This window comes from Pipra filicauda, unplaced genomic scaffold (genome assembly GCF_003945595.2).
Source record: "Pipra filicauda isolate LSUMZ 115617 unplaced genomic scaffold, ASM394559v2 scaffold175_size1500280_pilon, whole genome shotgun sequence".
Classification (NCBI taxonomy): domain Eukaryota; kingdom Metazoa; phylum Chordata; class Aves; order Passeriformes; family Pipridae; genus Pipra; species Pipra filicauda.
In genome coordinates this window covers 1,269,834-1,286,836 of record NW_024104273.1, presented here as the reverse complement: position 1 = coordinate 1,286,836, position 17,003 = coordinate 1,269,834, and the positions used below count along the sequence as shown (strand labels likewise).

The following is a 17,003-nucleotide window of genomic DNA, read 5'->3' as shown; positions in this document are numbered from 1 at the left end:
AGACCATCGTGTCATATTGCAGTCTGAGACAGCACCTGCAAACCAATCAAGTGAAAATGTAATGAGTATTAGAATTACATTTCTCTATCCAGAAAAGAAATGGATCTCCTTCCACATACAGAGGATTCTTGATACATCATAAGACATATCACCATGCTGAGTAATGAGAACTATGCAGTAGTTTCTCTAGTGGAAAAAAAAAAAAAAGAGAATTTGCAACCTAAACCTCATGATTTGTTTCTTACTGACACTTTAGTAGGACAGTAGGTAATACTTAAGATTAAAAAAAGGGATGAATCTTTGAGTTCAGGTTTGAAGTAAATCCAATTTTTGAATGAATGTAGGGGTTTTTTTATTTTTGGCAAAGTTCACCACTGCTGGAAATGCCAATCTGAGGCAAGCCAATTATGCTGCCACAATAACAGTGCTATGCAAACAAAATTTCTGTTTGGGTAAAACACAAAGGGTGAGCAGAAATTGTCCTTTAAGCTGTCCTTGTAGGTAAAAACAGCTCCCATCAAATTCAGCTTAGACTGGGATTTTAAAGAGAGAGATTTAACAAATCAATTGGCAAGTGTATTAGGAAGACACAAGATATGATTTTGGGGTCACTTCATTACATGTTATTTGTTTAAATGTAGCTAGTCTACCCTGACTCAATTGGAATTCTGTTTCTGTAAAATATTTTGCTTTCCATACAAATTGCTGAAAAGAATTTTCAAAATATCGCTATGTGATAAGCACTTTGTATTCGTAGGATCTTCTGAAAAGCCCATCTGCTATGCAAATTAATATCTAAGAGTAATTTCTGAATAGGGATTCATAAAGGCATGGTTCAAAAAGACAATTAGCATATGTTTACCTTCCAGCGATTTGTGTATAATATAGACTTTTACTTGAATACTTTATACAATGGGGAATGATTTCCTGAGCTGAGGTTGTACTCATTACAACTAGTAATATCAATATATTGTTTGCTTATTAACAGATTCTGTTTGCTCATTCCTTCACCAAATTTCAGCGCTGGAAAATAAATTGTTTAAGTATTCATGAAGCATGTTGTGCATGGTTGTGTTATTCCCACCCTGTGGGAGGAGGTGACTTTTTTTCTCTAGTGCTTTTGAGAGCACGTGTCCCGGCTGAGTCTTTCTGTCCTGTCCCGTAGTGCACCTGGTGGACATCTGGAATGTGATAGAAGCCTTGCGGGAAAATGCACTGAACAACCTGGACCCCAACATCGAACTGAACGTGGCCCGCCTGGAGGCTGTGATTTCAACTATCTTCTACCAGCTCAACAAACGGATGCCAACTACTCACCAGATCAATGTAGAGCAATCCATCAGCTTACTGCTCAACTTCTTGCTAGCGGCCTTTGATCCGTAAGTCTGCCTTCCTTCCCTCCTCTCCCAGCTGGTGAAAGGATTTTACTTACTCTGGAAATATCTTTGGAAAACAATTGAACGAGCTCAATTCTGATCCAAATAACAAGCATGTGAATAGTGCTTACTAGGGAGACAACCTAAATAAAGGACCTCTGCTTTCCTTTCTGTCAAGCCAAATTCAGCACAACTGTGTTTTCATCCAGCTACTCAGACTTGTTCCAGTTTATATCAAAGAAGAATTATCTACAGAAACAAATTTACAGGCACTTCTAATTTGCCTTGTTATTTATTGACACACCAGTGGCTGACAGCACTGCAATGCCTCTGCAGCAGTGCCATGGGTTAATAGCTCATTATTTTGAAAGAGCTCATTTCCCTGCAAATTCTTACAGCTGTAAGCAATTTTTTTTTCCTGGCTCATGCCAGTGCAGCATGATTTTGAGACCAGGACAGAAATAGGACTAAAGACCTGGAGGTGATGAAATTCATGTTGTTTATTGCTGCATGGGAGTCATGTTACAAAAAGAGGAGGTTTGAGATAGAGCGAGCCACTTACCTTAAGTAGTATGCTGCATATACCTATTACAGTTTCTGAATACGTAGTTGGCAACCTGTACTGCAATATTTGCAGTCCTCAAAACTGAATTATTGGAGGACAGTGGTTAAGTCTGACAGATGCAGATTTGTTGCTTTATGGCTTATATTTTGAAAATTCACCAGCAGAAAACACTGACCATGACACATTAAAATGAGGATGCTGCCCCTCTTCCTCTTTCCAGTCCTCTCACTTGATGCCCTGGTACTGGGTGTCATTGAGCACCTTTCGGTGCCAGACCAGCTGGTCGCTCAGTCGCCATGGCAACAGGGAGAAAAAGTAGATGTTCCACATGAGAAGGCTGCACTCAACCTCTCCTCTGCCCCCTCTGAGGGGAAGAAAAGAAGGCAATACATTGTGAAACCATAGCCTTCAGGAATATTTTTTTCCCCTCAAGGGCAATAAAAGAAGGAACAGACATTTTAATTCCTACCATTGTGGCTGTGACAAGAATACTAAGGGATGCTGAAAATAGCCAGATGTATTCATTGCTGCATGCCACAAGCAGACTGCTTCCTGGCTGATGAACACAGGGTAAGACCCAGGACTGTGGAAGCAAGGCCTGTGATAATGTGCTTGTTTTGTAGCTCGCTGTAAAGGAGTAAAGATCTCAGCTAGACAATATGGCTGCTTGCAGCAAAATGGAGGAGAGGAATTTAATCCTCTGTAGGGAATCAGAGAATGTTCTTAAAGGGGTAAGGTTTTTGCTTTCCCTGAAAACATCCCGTGTGCTATGGTTCATGACCTGTTTATAGGCTCCAGTCAGGCCCTCATAGGAGTGAGGAGTCTGTGACCCTCACTCCATTTGTCAAGCAGCATCTCAGTCTGTCTTACTGCTTCTGAGTGAAGTGCATGGGGATACACTTCCCAGAAGGGCATAGACACCCAAGGAACCCCTAGGAAGAGGCTTCCAACTCTGGGGTCAGAGATAGGGACTAGCTGCCTATCACCCCATTTTAAATACACCAAACATCTGGGATAAGACTCAAGTGCAGTCTGAAATATCTAAGTTCAGGCTTCATGGACATATGTGTCAGCTAGGTCTCCCTGGACTGTAATGGGAGTTTGAACATCTGTCTATACTGTCACAAGTACAGACATACCAGTTAAGCATCTGATCCTCAAAATGTGCCCTACCCTTTAGTATGGTTCATATTATTGAAGTTTTGGGTTGGATGTTAGTTTAGCAATTGCAGGGGTAGTTTGCTTTTGGAAGAATTTGTAACGGGAAAGCTAGAAATTCTTGTTTTCCCTTAGGAAGCCTGCAAAGTGCCTTCTCAAGAGGGATAGATTTTTCTTCCGCTTCTGCAGTCCAGAGGGGTTTGCAGAGAGAGCTGTGTTATCTCTCTTTCTCCTATGCTGGAGAGAAATAGCCCTAAAAGACATGTACAGAGGCCTTGGGAAGGCAGGGGAGAAACAGAGAGGATAAAGAGGCCCTGAGAGGATGGGAACTTGCCTTTTTCTCCCTGGGGCCCAGTGTGTTACCATACTGTTAGGTATTTCGTTTCTCGTGTTCTGGCCTTCTAAATAAACTTTCTGAATTCTTTCCACTGCTTTGGCATTTCTGGGGATACCTGCATATCTTACTTTACAGCAACCACTGGTAGTCCAGATTTCCTGCTTGCTTGGAAACGGAGTGAGGGAGGTGGCTCTACTTCCTACAGGGATGGTGTGAGAGCTGCTGGAATCTAACCAGAGCTGATGTCTCTGCTTCCTATGTTGCTCCTGTCCCTCCCCTCCAGTGCAGCAGAAAGGTCATTTTCTGCTGAAGGCTACAAGTTGTTGGAAGGAGGAGCAGGGTCTTTTCTTGTGGTCTCATGCTCAGGGAGAAGCAATGCTTTGCATGCCATCCAGAGAGACTCAGCAGGCTGGAGAAGTGGACCCATGGGAATCTCAAGGGGTTTAACAAGACCAAGTTGCTGCACCTGGTTTGGGGCAACCCCCTGTATCAATACAGGCCAGGGGATGAACAGATCAAGAGCAGTCCAGAGGAGAAGGACTTGGGGGTGCTGGTGGATGAGAGGCTGGACTCGAGCTGGTAATGTGCACTCACAGCCCAGATACCCTGGGCTGCATCAAAAGCAATGTGGCCAGCAGGTCAAGGGAGGTGATTCTGGCCCTCTACTGCTCTCTCCTGAGACACCACCTTGTGTACTGCATCTAGCTCTGGGGTCCCCAGCACAGGAAGGACAGACATAGACCTGTTGGAACAAGTTCAGAGGAGGGCCATCAAGTTGATCAGAGGGATGGAGCACCTCTCCTATGAAGACAGATTTTTTAGAAGGGCATGTAGTGATAGGACATGAGGGAATGTGTTCAAACTTGAAGAGGGTAGGTCTAGACCTAAGAGGCTAAGATATCAGGAGAAATTCTGCGCTATGAGGGTTGCGAGATACTGGAACAGGTTGTCCAGAGAGGTTGTGGATGCCCCATCCCTGGAAGTGTTCAAGGCCAGGCTGGATGTGGCTTTGAGCAGCCTGGTCTACTGTAAGGTATTCCTGTCCACGTCAAGAGGGTTGGGACTAGATGTTCTCTAAGGTGTTCCAACCCAAGCTGTTTAATGTTTCTATGATATAGAAAGAACAGAGGTGGAGCTGTGGGCAGGATGAAGTGTTCTCACTCTCCCCTCATTTATAGGAACTGGAAAGTTAATTTAAGTCATCTGCAGTCTTCTCTGATGAAAGAAGATGGTTTATTAGGTCCATGAATCATACTGAAATAACAAGAGCCATTCTTAAAACAAATCTGTTTTCTTTGATCTGGGTTCACTCATTGGTTCCTTAGCCTTATGTTTTAAGGAAACAATTGGCCTGCAGAGATGCTACTTGAATTTCTAGGTGACTACTGAGGAATTATTTTTCATATTGATTAAGGAATGTTTATATGATCACATTTGATGTTATGAATACAGACAACAATGGAAAAAAAACCCCAAACCCTAAAATACCCAGAACAGCTTTTTAAGAGCAAAACAGTAGACCAAGACCAAATAGGTCTTCAGAGTAAATGAGAAGGCTGTTCTAAGTGATCATGGGTAGGTTTGTGCTGTGTCTGCAATATATGAAAGAACCAAAAGAGACAAGTTATTTCACATTTTAAATAAGCCTACAACTGTCTCTTTTTTTAGTTCTTGTTAATATATATGTTGCTCTGTGAGTATTGTGCTAGCTGAAAATCCTCCAAGCTTTAAACAGAGCTTCTTCGTTTGTTTCTAGCCCACTGAAAACCTAGCAGGTTTCTCTGCCCTTTGGCAAGGACTCTTTCCCTAGGCCTGCAATACAGATGTCTTCTCAGGAGCTAAAACTTGGCTAGAACAACGTAAAAGGAACAACAGTGCAGTGCAATGGCATGTGTGCCAACTTGGCCACTGCTTGTGCTGAGCTTACATCCCATTTTTTTTAAGATCTTTTCATGGTGTTGGGGATTCATTAAGCCTACAGATAATTATATTTCTCTGCTGCTCAACCCTGAAGGGAGGAAAAGTGGGGGAAAATTATAGAGTATAAAATTTCACATGACACTGAGTGTGATGTTCCTTCATGCTACTAAAAGTAAATTAAGGTGCAACCTTATAAAACTGCACGTCAATAAATTCAAAATTCAAAAAGATACTTCTGCAATTAATTTATCATGAATGCGTGAGAGTCAGCATCATGTGGTAGATGACCCTGACAGACCAAAACTGATGAGCAGAATGAGGTGGTCAGACTTGAAAAAATCTGGAGAGAAGCTTGCCTGATCTACGTTTTTAATTGCATGTTAAAATTGGGCAGTAGCTTTTGCTTCAAGGCCTAAGGTGATTAAGTGGATTTATGAAATAATAACACATTTCCTTCCCTGGCATGCCAGGTACTATAAAAAGTTGACAAGTTCAAACCTCTTTGAAAAATTTGTCCCAGGTTGGTGTCAAAGCCTAGGCAGCTAGGTGGAATGCCAGCCTTATTCAATCGAGTCATTCCCTAAAAGACTATCTTTAAACAGACTGTGAAATAGTCTGTACTAGATCATCTCCAACTATTCCTGCTGCAATGTTATTACTGATAGGAAAATAGCTGAATTTTTTCTGTTCCTTGACATACTTGTCCTGTGAATGGAGTTGTGGGCTCTGGGCTGTGAAACAGACTCAGTCTGGCTGGGGGAGCTTGACTTCTACATAGAAAAGAGGAAATAGTCATGCCCATGTTTAAACAAATGCACATTTGAATAATACTGATTTCAATATATAAAGATGTTTGGTATCTGTTTTGGAAATATAACTTCTTGCTCATCCATCTATTCAGAGCAGTGAATTGTTTAATTCCCTCTCTTCTCACCTTTGCTACTCATTGAAAGCCACAGAGGCCAGCTAGCTTTTACAAAGGAAGTCCAGGGAAAAAAATGCATTTCAGAGATTTGGTAATTATACATTTTGCTCTCCTACATGAAAAAAATTTGCTTGATTTCAATAATTTTTTTTCTCTGAAACACATTTGTGAAAAGGAGAATTTGTAATTGCAGCCTCTGACATTTCAGAATTGACTGCCCTGATTAGAGTGGGTAGTAAGAGGCCTACCAGTAACCAAAGAAATTATATTACTTTTGGATAAGATACCTTACAGTATTGGAGGAGCACCACTTCATGCCTAGTTAATGAGAAAAATTGTATATTCTCCATGTCCATTTCATGGGACTCATTTGCTACTTCTAAAGATGTGATGTTATTTCTTTATAGCTTTCTCCAACATATGGCTGTCTCAGTACAAATATTGCTAGAAATCCTGACAAATGACAGTGTCATCCATTTGGTACCGCTCTCCTCGGTGACCCAAAAGGCAAATTCAGGCCCTGAAGCTGGACTTAGCCTTGTATGGTCTGTGGATTTTGTCAGGCAGTCTGTGAGGTTTCTCTGGGGACAAGCTGTCTCCCTCTGCAGCTGTGCATTAGAAGAAGAAACCTTCTGCTCTGTTCTGGTGTCTTAACAGCATGTATTATTTTCTGTCCTTTTTTCCCCAAGCAGAAGGAGATAACCTTAAGCCCTGGCCATCATTCCCTTTCTTAAGTACTCCATCCTGTATTGTTGCTAAGTGCACATCAGCTTCAAGGTTTGCTTTTGACATGATTTATGCTTCTAATGCTTTTCTGTAGGATTCTGAAGAGTAACCTCAGTAAGAGAGGTGATATATAAAATCAAAATATTTTTTGTCCTCTTCTGTTTCCATTAGTAAAATTCATATCTCTTTGCATTAGCCAGCCTAAAGCTTCTTTCAGGGAGCACTGACTTCTGTAGAGCACTTCATGCTGCCGTGAGCCACTTCTTCAGCATTTGCTTTTGCATGGCAAATACTGTGAGGCCCCAGTGCTGCCAGTCAAGGGCATCTGTAGTGCTTAGACGTAGCTTAGGGCCCTTCTGGATCCAAATGACATTGGCAAGTCTCAGGCCCCATTATCCTGTCTGTTCATCCGTCATATGTATTTATATATGCATGTGTGTATACATATGCACACACACACACACACACACACACAGAGACATATTTGGAGGGCAAATTGAATTTATGCTGGCTCTAGTGATGCTTTTATGAATACAAATGACCGATACAAAATACAGTGTCAAAACTAATCAACTCAAATGAAGAGATTGAAGAGATAAATGAAATCTTTTCCTTTTCTGCTCCTCTGTTCTATAATCGTGTGAGTATGGGAAAAGCCGATGGCTCTGGGCTGGAAAGCTGAAGCCAAGATGATATGTGTCTGCCATTCAAGATTATAATCCTATTAGTAAATGTAACTAAACCTCCTGGGAAAAATTATCTAAATCTGAAGCACTTCCACATGGGCTTTATTTTTTCCTCTGAATCTTCCATTGCTTCTTAATAACACCATTGCTTCTGCTTAGCATGTCTTTTTTTAAGTATAACAACTCTTTAAAGGCAGGTGGAAACCTCATGATGAAACAGTGCAGAAAAATTCCAAAAGGTCTAAAGGGTAGCATGCACACAAAAAATACAAAATGACTGCATTTTCAGCCATAGCAGTGCTAAGTCATGGTTTACACGAATCAGAATCCAGTCAACAAAGGATGGAAGTACAGAAGTCTGGGAATTACTCTGCTGGGATTCTAATCTTATGAAGCCAGTCAAAGGGAACTCAATGTAGTGAAAAAGAAAATGTGCACAAAAGAGCATTAAAGAACATAGTAAAGATTTCTTTCTTAAATACTGAAGTGGTGAATTTATTACTTTTTACCTGTATTTCCAGTTGATTTTCTGACAAAAAGCAGAATTTTAAATGAGTGTAAAGGATAATCAGAATTAATATTTATAATTACGTGTTACACTGATGTAGAACTAAGTCCAATTCACTGAACTTTAAAGATTATTAGTTAGTCAAGCTTAGGGAACTGACACATTTTCTAAAGTCCGAGTGACTTAATGAACGTAGCGGTGAAGCATGTAGCATGCTTTATCATACAGATCTGAGCATACAGTTCATGTCTATCTTACATGTATATGGATATGTAGAGAAAGAATGAGGATAGCAAACAATGTAATACTAAGCTTCATATATATAATAAATGTGCTCTGAGATCTTTACAGAACAGTGTACTGATGTGTGTTCTCACAAAACAAACTTTCCTTGTAAAGGTCTTATTTCACTGTATGTCGATCCACGTATATTGTGCATTACAATAAGTGATGTCAGTGATATGCATTTTAAATGGACAGAGGCTCATTTTATAAAATGGACATGTAAATTATGGCTACTTTCTACTTTTGAACAGGGAAGGACATGGTAAAATTTCCGTTTTTGCTGTCAAAATGGCCTTGGCAACTCTTTGTGGAGGAAAAATCATGGACAAATTAAGATGTAAGTCTTTTGGGTGACATTTTTTACCTGTTAAAAATCTGTTATTTTTGAGAAATAACAGTACAAGTAGAAAAGAGGGGATTAGGATAAGTTAGAGTTTCGTGTCTGGATTTGAGATTTGCACTATAAATTTCTCCAGATAAATCCTACTAAACGTTTGGTTGAACTTCTCATTGAACTTCATATTTTTAAAGCCAAATTGCATATATTGAGCTTGAGTGGTGGATTCTATTTTTTTTTCCTTTGGGATTATTGAATTCAGAGTACAGGTTGAGAGCCTTGACATCATGAAGCATCATTCAGCAATTTCTTCTGATTATTTTTTAGTAACAATCTCATTTCACACGTAGAAGTATGATATATTTATGGACTATTTATATTTCTTCCCACAGGGCACATTCTTATGCCATCTATTTTGGTGAACAGATTCTCATTCCACATGATTTATTCCCAGTTTTCCAATAGCAAAGGCATAGTTTACTTGTAGGTGCAGTGGAAGAGTTTCTGTTTAGTGATATGATGTCTGTAGCTCAGGTCCAGACTTTTGGACCAAAGAAACCTTCAGTTTCCCCTGGGCCTTCTCCCTCAGCCCAAGAAAACAGAGTTTGCAAATTGATGTTTATTAGAGTAGACAAGTAGAAATCCCAGGTGTTGATTTAGTCTTCCAGATTTGGTGCCATTTTTTAATATATTATTTGTATGTAGAAACTCAAATACAGACTGCACTAAAGTTATAAATTATAAATTGAGTAGTGCTATAAATTGAGCACTGTTTGTTCCTTAGTCTGCTTTAGGAATAGGAGCAGGGTCCTTCCAGTGGAAGGCTAGAGTACAATGATGATTTTTTGGGTCAGCAGTCCCAGAGTCCTGTTGTCAGAATTTCCTGTCCAGGTTCCTGGAAATGAAGCAACTGACATGACAGCCTGAAAAACAATAAATGTTCCTTAGTCAGTGATCTCCTGAAAAGCACAAGATAATTTTAAACAAGCAGAAAAGTCAAGCCTTAGAAACATTCATCTCTGCAATGATAAAAGGGTGATATTTTTGTACATAAAAAAAAGGAGAAGAGTGAAAAGTAATGAATTTGCAAGACCTTCAATGCTTTGTGTGTCCAAAACAATAATAACTGATTTAATGAACTCGTTGTCAAGATTTTGATTTGACGCGGTAAGCTGGCAGTAGGCAAAAAGCTGATGTTGTGTATCTTGTCAAATCAGAGCCTTCTTATCTGATCAAATTACTGCCTCACGCTGTGCATCAGACTTTGCTTAAAAAATGACCACACAAAAAGAAAAAAAAAGTCAGGAATATTTTAGTATTAAAATCAGCTACTTTTTTATATGCAAATAATTCTCTTTGTTTTCTATTGAAAGAGGTTGGAATTAAAGATGCAGTAATAGTGGAGGTTTCCATAAGCAAAACATGTTTAGGGGTTCTGGTTCAAATCAGATGATACTGAATTCAGAGCAAATCTGTAGCTCTCACTGAAACTGCTGTGTCCTTTTCTTGTTTCTTCCCCCCTCAGACATTTTCTCAATGATTTCCGACTCCAGTGGAGTGATGGTTTATGGCAGATACGACATGTTTCTGCGGGAGGTTCTCAAGCTGCCCACGGCTGTTTTTGAAGGGCCTTCATTTGGTTATACTGAGCAGTCAGCAAAATCTTGTTTCTCACAACAGGTAAATGAAGAGTGAGCGTCCCAGACACAGGATCTCAATCACTCCTTCGAGCAAGCCAACACTTTCTTCCTTTCTTACGTATATGTGCCTATTCACCCAGGAAACACATGGCTGGATGGAGGGAAGGTCCACTTGGCTGATTTTTGGCATGTAGATTTGGTGCCTTCAATAGGAAGCTGGTCTCTGTAGTTTCCACATATAACCAGAGGGGACAGAGAGGCTTGGTCAGAAAGTGATTCAGAGCAGGATTTTGACTTACATGTTCCTAAATTAGGGAGGCTAAGGAGGCTAATTTCCTAATTTAAGCACCTGTTAGATATTTACATTTAGGTGATATGCACTCCTACACTCTGCTTTGTTGTTGTTAGTGTAAGCATACACAGGACTTCAACTTCCCCATAAAAAGCTCAAGTCCCACCAAAAAAATCAGACTGCAGGTTTTCCCAGTGAGACACACACAAGAAGTTTAGGAGTGAGAAGAAAATCGCCTTAAAACTTTTTTGAAAATGGGAGTCAGTATGTATTAGGAAATCCTTAGTCTCTTACCAATAACACCAGGGACATAGCTCGGGGAAGCAATGAATTTATCCTGAAGAAAATACAAGATTTTTTCACAGCTCACCAGACTCCATAGGCACACTAAGTACAGTACACTGGCTTCAGGTAATACACAGCACTTCAAAAGATCCCATAATCGAGGCTGGTTGTCCATTTCTCCTGTGGAGAAAGAGAGAATTCCTCTGCTTTTGCCACACATCGCACTGTGTAATTCCATAAATATAAAGTAAGGGAAGATGCTGAAACTGGGAAAACATTGTAAATAAAGTTGTATTTTCCTTCCATTCACTAATTGAATACTATTGAACAAGTAAGTTCAATGGAGCAGGAATAGTGTCATTTTCATGCAAAAGAGTCTCATTTTCTGTATTCCCTCAGTTTCATCACTAATCAATAGGCCCTCCAGTCAACCGAAAGGCATTGTTGAAATTCATTTATTGAATCATCTCCCAAATCATTTAAATTGCATGTGTGAAACTAGTCTTGTTTCACAGAGGGAGACAATACAGCACTTCATCTTACGTTGAAGTTTACATAGTGAAGTGACTTCTTGTAGTTTTGTGTTAAAGTAATGAAAGAGTGCTCTTGCGTGGCAACAGGGCGTTCAAGCCTTGCATGTTGGACATGCTATTATTACAGATGAAAAAAGGAATTTCTTTTCTTGAAAAAACGTGATTCAAACGTCGTTTTCTATCTCAGTAGCCATCAGAAATGATACTTTGTTTGAGAGCAACCAACTGAGTGGAGCAGATGCATTAGGGTACCTTAAAAAACAAAGTTTTCAAGCAGGCATTAGATGGTTTTGTTCACAAGCTCCATTTGCAGCTAGCGAGTTAAGTCTCTGACTGATGTCAGTACACAGCAGATTTACTAAGCTGCTGTTTTGTATCTGGAAGCAGCCAAGTACTCTTTTAAATCTAGTCTAATATTTCACTTAAATTGACTTCATGTAATTCTCATTACATCCTCACTAGGAATGAGCCAGAGTTTTGAAATGAGAGTCAAAAAAAACCCATATCTCTGTGACACTATGATAAATGGTATTTACAGTCATAGTCACACCGTAAGTCGTTCTTTCACTCTCATATTGCACTTAGCATCATCAAAAGCTGATACCTTGGAATAAGTTTGGCACTCTCTCTTGTTGTTCTCACTCTGGATCACTTTTTCTGACCAGAAGCCTTTCAACCCCCTGATACATATAGATTCTTCAATTTCAGGGTGAGAAAAGATTCTGGGAATGATCTTTTGGCTCATGGTGTCAAATCCGTTTCAGTTTACATCTGAAAGGATTTTTCCTGTTGCAGAAATGTTTTATTTTTCCCTATTGTACTGGTTTACTTGATCAAACCATGTATTTTCCTCTGCCTGTGAACCACTGCTAGATTGAATGGCTATTCAAAGTAGAAACAACTGTTTCCTCATCAGCAAATTTATGGAACAGAAATGCCAAAGCAAGTGACTTAACGTTTCAGAAAACAAATCTGTGGCTCAAAAAGGAATTTTATCGCCACCACTTTCTCCCATAGGTAGGACTGATGCGATGTTATATATAATGTGTGCATTAAACAGTGTTGTTACTAATGTAAAAACCACTTTTTAAAAAATTCTCTTCTCTTATCCCAAACTGAAAAGATAGACACTAACTTCATTTTTTTAGCACTTGTCTAAGTGTTATTCCACAAACCTAGACTCCATCTGTATGTAGCATATATTTAGAAAACAGCTTTCAGTTTCAACTTCCCCAGCATCTGAAACAAAACTGCAGGAGGAAAATGTATGGAAATTGCTCTGATGGTGTCTTTTTAAGGGACACTGCTCTCTCTAATCCATAAAATCAGTGATCACCAGAGCAGTTTGGCCATAAAGCTGTCATTGAAGCTGAGTTGCTTTATTTGGTGCAAATCAGGTTTTAAGTTATGGCTGCACTCAAAAACCTATTGCATTATGGAAGATTGTCTCCCCATCTATTTGCTTGTTTAGACCCAATGGGTGTATCCCTTCAAGAGCAGAGGGCTACTCAGCTCTGCAGTATGGGGCACTGGATGTCCCTTTTTTCCTCCTGTGTTCTCAGTTCTGCTGCCAATAACACAGACATTTGCTGGCAGCATTGGTCAGCAAAGCCATGCCGGGCATCCACAGCAGATCTCCAAAAGGAAGATCCTTTCCTGTGAGCTGATGCCTATAGCATAAGATGCCTATTTGGGAAGTGGTTATCTGCTCACCATGGCTGGGAAGATAATTCATACAACAAGCAGATGGTAGTGTTTGACTGGACTTTCATACTGCAGGTATTGTGGGAAAAGATGGTATTCCAGTGAGATTTAGAGCTCATATTCTGGCTATTTCTATTCATTATAGAATCAAGACCATTTTCACACTAGCCTGAAGTATTTTCTCCTAGGGACAAATATATATATCTTTCCCAATATCTTGCAATATTTCAGCCCTGAGACGGTTACAGGGTGAGATGTTTTTCATTGATCACTCGGTGTATAAAAGAAATAATGTTTTTATTTACATCTAGTGGTAATTGTGTATAAATGGAGCACAGACACTCCATCTTGAAACCTCAACTCTTAAAAGAATTCCACAGCACACGGAGATGATACATGTCACTGCATAACTGCTGCTTTGCTTTCTCATGGGGTAACCGCAGTTTTTTAGCAAATTAAAGCAGTAGCTTATGCAATCAGAGATGAAGATTTAGCAATCCCTTTGGATATGGAGATACTACTTAAATATGTATGGCTATAAAAGATATCTGCATATATTCTCAACGGGGCTCTATATTTTTGCATCTTAAATTTTATTTAAGGAAGACTCAGATGCTGATTGAAAAAACAAACGAACTAAGATTTGTGATAACTTTTTCCAGACACCTAAGAAACTTAAGGCCCTAGATTGCATTTTTAAAATCAACAGGGATATTTTAGAGTTTAAATCTCTTTGAAATTTAAAGGGGCATAGACCTTTGAGTGCTTAAAGGTGTCGAGAGTTTAGGAACAGTTGCAGTCCCTGAGTGCTGGCAAACATGACATCCCACAATCATAACAATCATAACCCATAACTCATTACCATCACTCCTCAGATAAGCATGGTTTCTTAAATTACAGTAACAACTTGCCTATGATGCTCTGTTCTTACCCTATATTTGTTTCAAATTTCTACTCCCTTGTCAGTATTTCCTTTAATTTTCTGTTTTGGAGTACTATCAGCCATTCTCTGCAGTGACTTCTCATTTGAAAATTGGTCATACATAGTGATACCCTACATGCACTTGTACTTATTATGTGATACTCAAAACACATGAGAACATGAAGGGTTGAATGCCACCCTTAATCACAAAGCATTTTCAGGCAGTGACTCTAGAAGAGAGTCTGGAAATGAGTGGGAGCTAGGTGTCTCCAACCCAGCCTTGTGAGGACTGTTAGGCATCAGTTGTATCGCTGTAGCAACTAAAAATAGTCTGGAAAAGCTTTACTAGTATCACTTGTTCTTTTTAGTGAATCGGGGCTTCAGGCAAACAGTATTTGAAACTTGTTCCCAAGTGTTTCTGTAACAACAAGATAAAATTATTTTGAGATGTCTAATTACTGATTTTTGTGCATGTTTGTGTGCTTGTTTGAGCAGAAAAAAGTCACATTAAACACTTTCTTGGATACTCTCATGTCTGATCCCCCGCCACAGTGTCTAGTGTGGTTACCACTTCTGCATCGACTGGCAAATGTTGAAAATGGTAAGTAAGAGACGCTGCCAAAACGGAGTTACAAGAGTAAATTTTTGTGTGATAATTTCCTCATTCTGTAGATGGTTTTGTAGAAGCTACTGTGCTTGGGTTCATTGACTCCATGTGCAATTTTTACAGTGACTGGTAAAATATTTGAAGTAGTCTCTTGGTCATTCAGCCAGGAATGTGGCTTGAATTTTGCTATGCTCAGATTAACCTGATCATGTCCTCTCCTCCTGTGCTCTGGACCAGCAGAGAGCAATAGGACTTGATCCATTCCCACACTTCTATTTGGTAAACTGTCAAGACCACAACTTTCATTAGCTATGACATATGGCAGCAGAGAAGAAACAGCTTGGCAGTTTCCATTCCTGCAGTATTCTTGGCAGGAGATGTCCAGTGCAGTGCAAAATACCAACCAAAAGGTCCTTATGAAGGATCTCCTCCTACGCCTACATTGCCAGACCATATACTTTGAAGAGGAAGTTCTAGATTCATCCTTATCCTTTGCGTGTGTGGAAGATGAGGATTTAACTGTGAGATGCCTCTTTCTCCTCAAGGGTTGTCTTTTCCCAAAATGAGTAGATCACAGATTTTAGGATAGAAAGGGACCGTGAAGATGAACTCATTTGATTAATGCCCAGTGCCTGTTGCATGTCCCTGGACAGTATCATCTTCCTCAGCCTTCCAACTTCTTGAGCACCTGGGGAAAAGTTCACAGACTCACAGGTGTAGTCCCCCAGCCAAACCTTTCATATACCATTGCTATAGAAGGTGCTGCCACACTGAAAGTGCAGAGGCAGAGCTAGAGGCTTGTGCATCTCATCTCACTGTGTGCGCCACCAAATTGCAGCCCACAAACTCTGTACAATTCCTCGTATAGTTCTGGAGGAGTTCCCCAGCTCCAATGCAGATGGCTTCTGCTGTCCAGAAGGATCAGAACTGCCAATATTAAATAGAAAAAAACCCCATGAGGCAGGAAATGCCTTTTTACTGTCTTATTTATCAGCATGTAATGTGGCATTTCTTGCTCACGGTCATCAAGACGCAGTGATTCTGGTAGTCATTATTCCAACACTTTAAATCTAGAAAAAAGGAGAAAGTTTTAAAATGGAGGAAATTTATACCAAAAAATTGAGATATTAGTTTAACAAGATTAATAGATTTTTCAAACAATTTTACCACTCAACATTTTGCCTCGGAGGTTGTTGTGTAAGGGGCTTATTAAATATTTCTGTGTTGTTGCTCCCTTGAAGGCTTACCTCAAGCATAACTGAAGCTTTGGGACACTGGAAAAAGAAGTGTGGGACAGAAGGAAAAAAAGATCATATATAGTCAATCCTGTTAGGCAATAGAAATATTTATACCATACTTCCAACAAGAAAATGGGGCTGGTGGAAGGGGAGATGTGCATCTATTTTTTGTTGATAAAAGGAAAAGGAGAATGTTGCATGTGTTCTTGTACTGAATAAATCCCTCTTACACTGAAAGGCACTGAGGAGGGTAAGGTGATGTTCCCAGTCATTTTTGGCTACAGAGCAACCCATTTACCCCACCTGCTTCAAGCTCTTGTCATCCATCTCTCTGTCCCTCACCAGCTTCGCGGTTTTTCCTAGCCTAGAGCACTAACCCCTCCTGCTGCAAAATTCTGGCAAGAAATTAAAACCCTGACATCCTCAGCACATACAAATGCTCTCAGACTGAACCTTAAAACAGAAAAGCAGAAGGTGCCTGGGAACGAGGAGATGTTCAGTACCCTGTGGTAAATTGGGTACATGCTGTAGTGAGGAGAGAGGAACAGAAATAACACTATTGCCAGGAAGGTGTTTCAAAATATCTCAGTTGGTGCCTTAGTGTGCTCAGTGACTTGCATCCTTGTCTTATCTGCTTCTGAACAGAGAGCAGGAGTACACAGATCCCCTTCAGTGGCCAGCTCTCCAAATCTAGGCATCCAAAGCCAAGTGTTCAACACCATAAATAGGTACCTAAATGACACCAGTTGTACAGATGAGACGGCAGTAATTAAGAGACAATGACATGCCTAAGGACAGTTTTGTGCTTTCAGTAATCAGACAGCTGAGTTTGACTTTTCCTCCAATGTGCATCACTTCAGCTCCTTACAACACAACAAAACATTCAGCTATCCTCAGTAATGCAGCTGAAGGGTTTTCTCACATACGAATTTCCTCTAACATAGACTCATAGAATGGTT

The 17,003-nt window shown here is 40.0% G+C and overlaps 1 protein-coding gene across 19 annotated transcripts in view; it reads left to right on the top strand.

Moving 5' to 3' along the window:
* Window positions 1-17,003, top strand: part of DTNA (dystrobrevin alpha) — a 227,335-nt gene that overhangs the window by 155,268 nt on the left and 55,064 nt on the right. For all 19 annotated transcript variants that reach the window (XM_039379767.1, XM_039379769.1, XM_039379770.1 and 16 more), the window contains 4 exons: window positions 1,166-1,379; window positions 8,738-8,823; window positions 10,349-10,503; window positions 14,695-14,800. In XM_039379767.1, coding sequence (XP_039235701.1) covers window positions 1,166-1,379; window positions 8,738-8,823; window positions 10,349-10,503; window positions 14,695-14,800 — 561 coding nt within the window. The remainder of the gene's footprint in view (window positions 1-1,165; window positions 1,380-8,737; window positions 8,824-10,348; window positions 10,504-14,694; window positions 14,801-17,003) is intronic.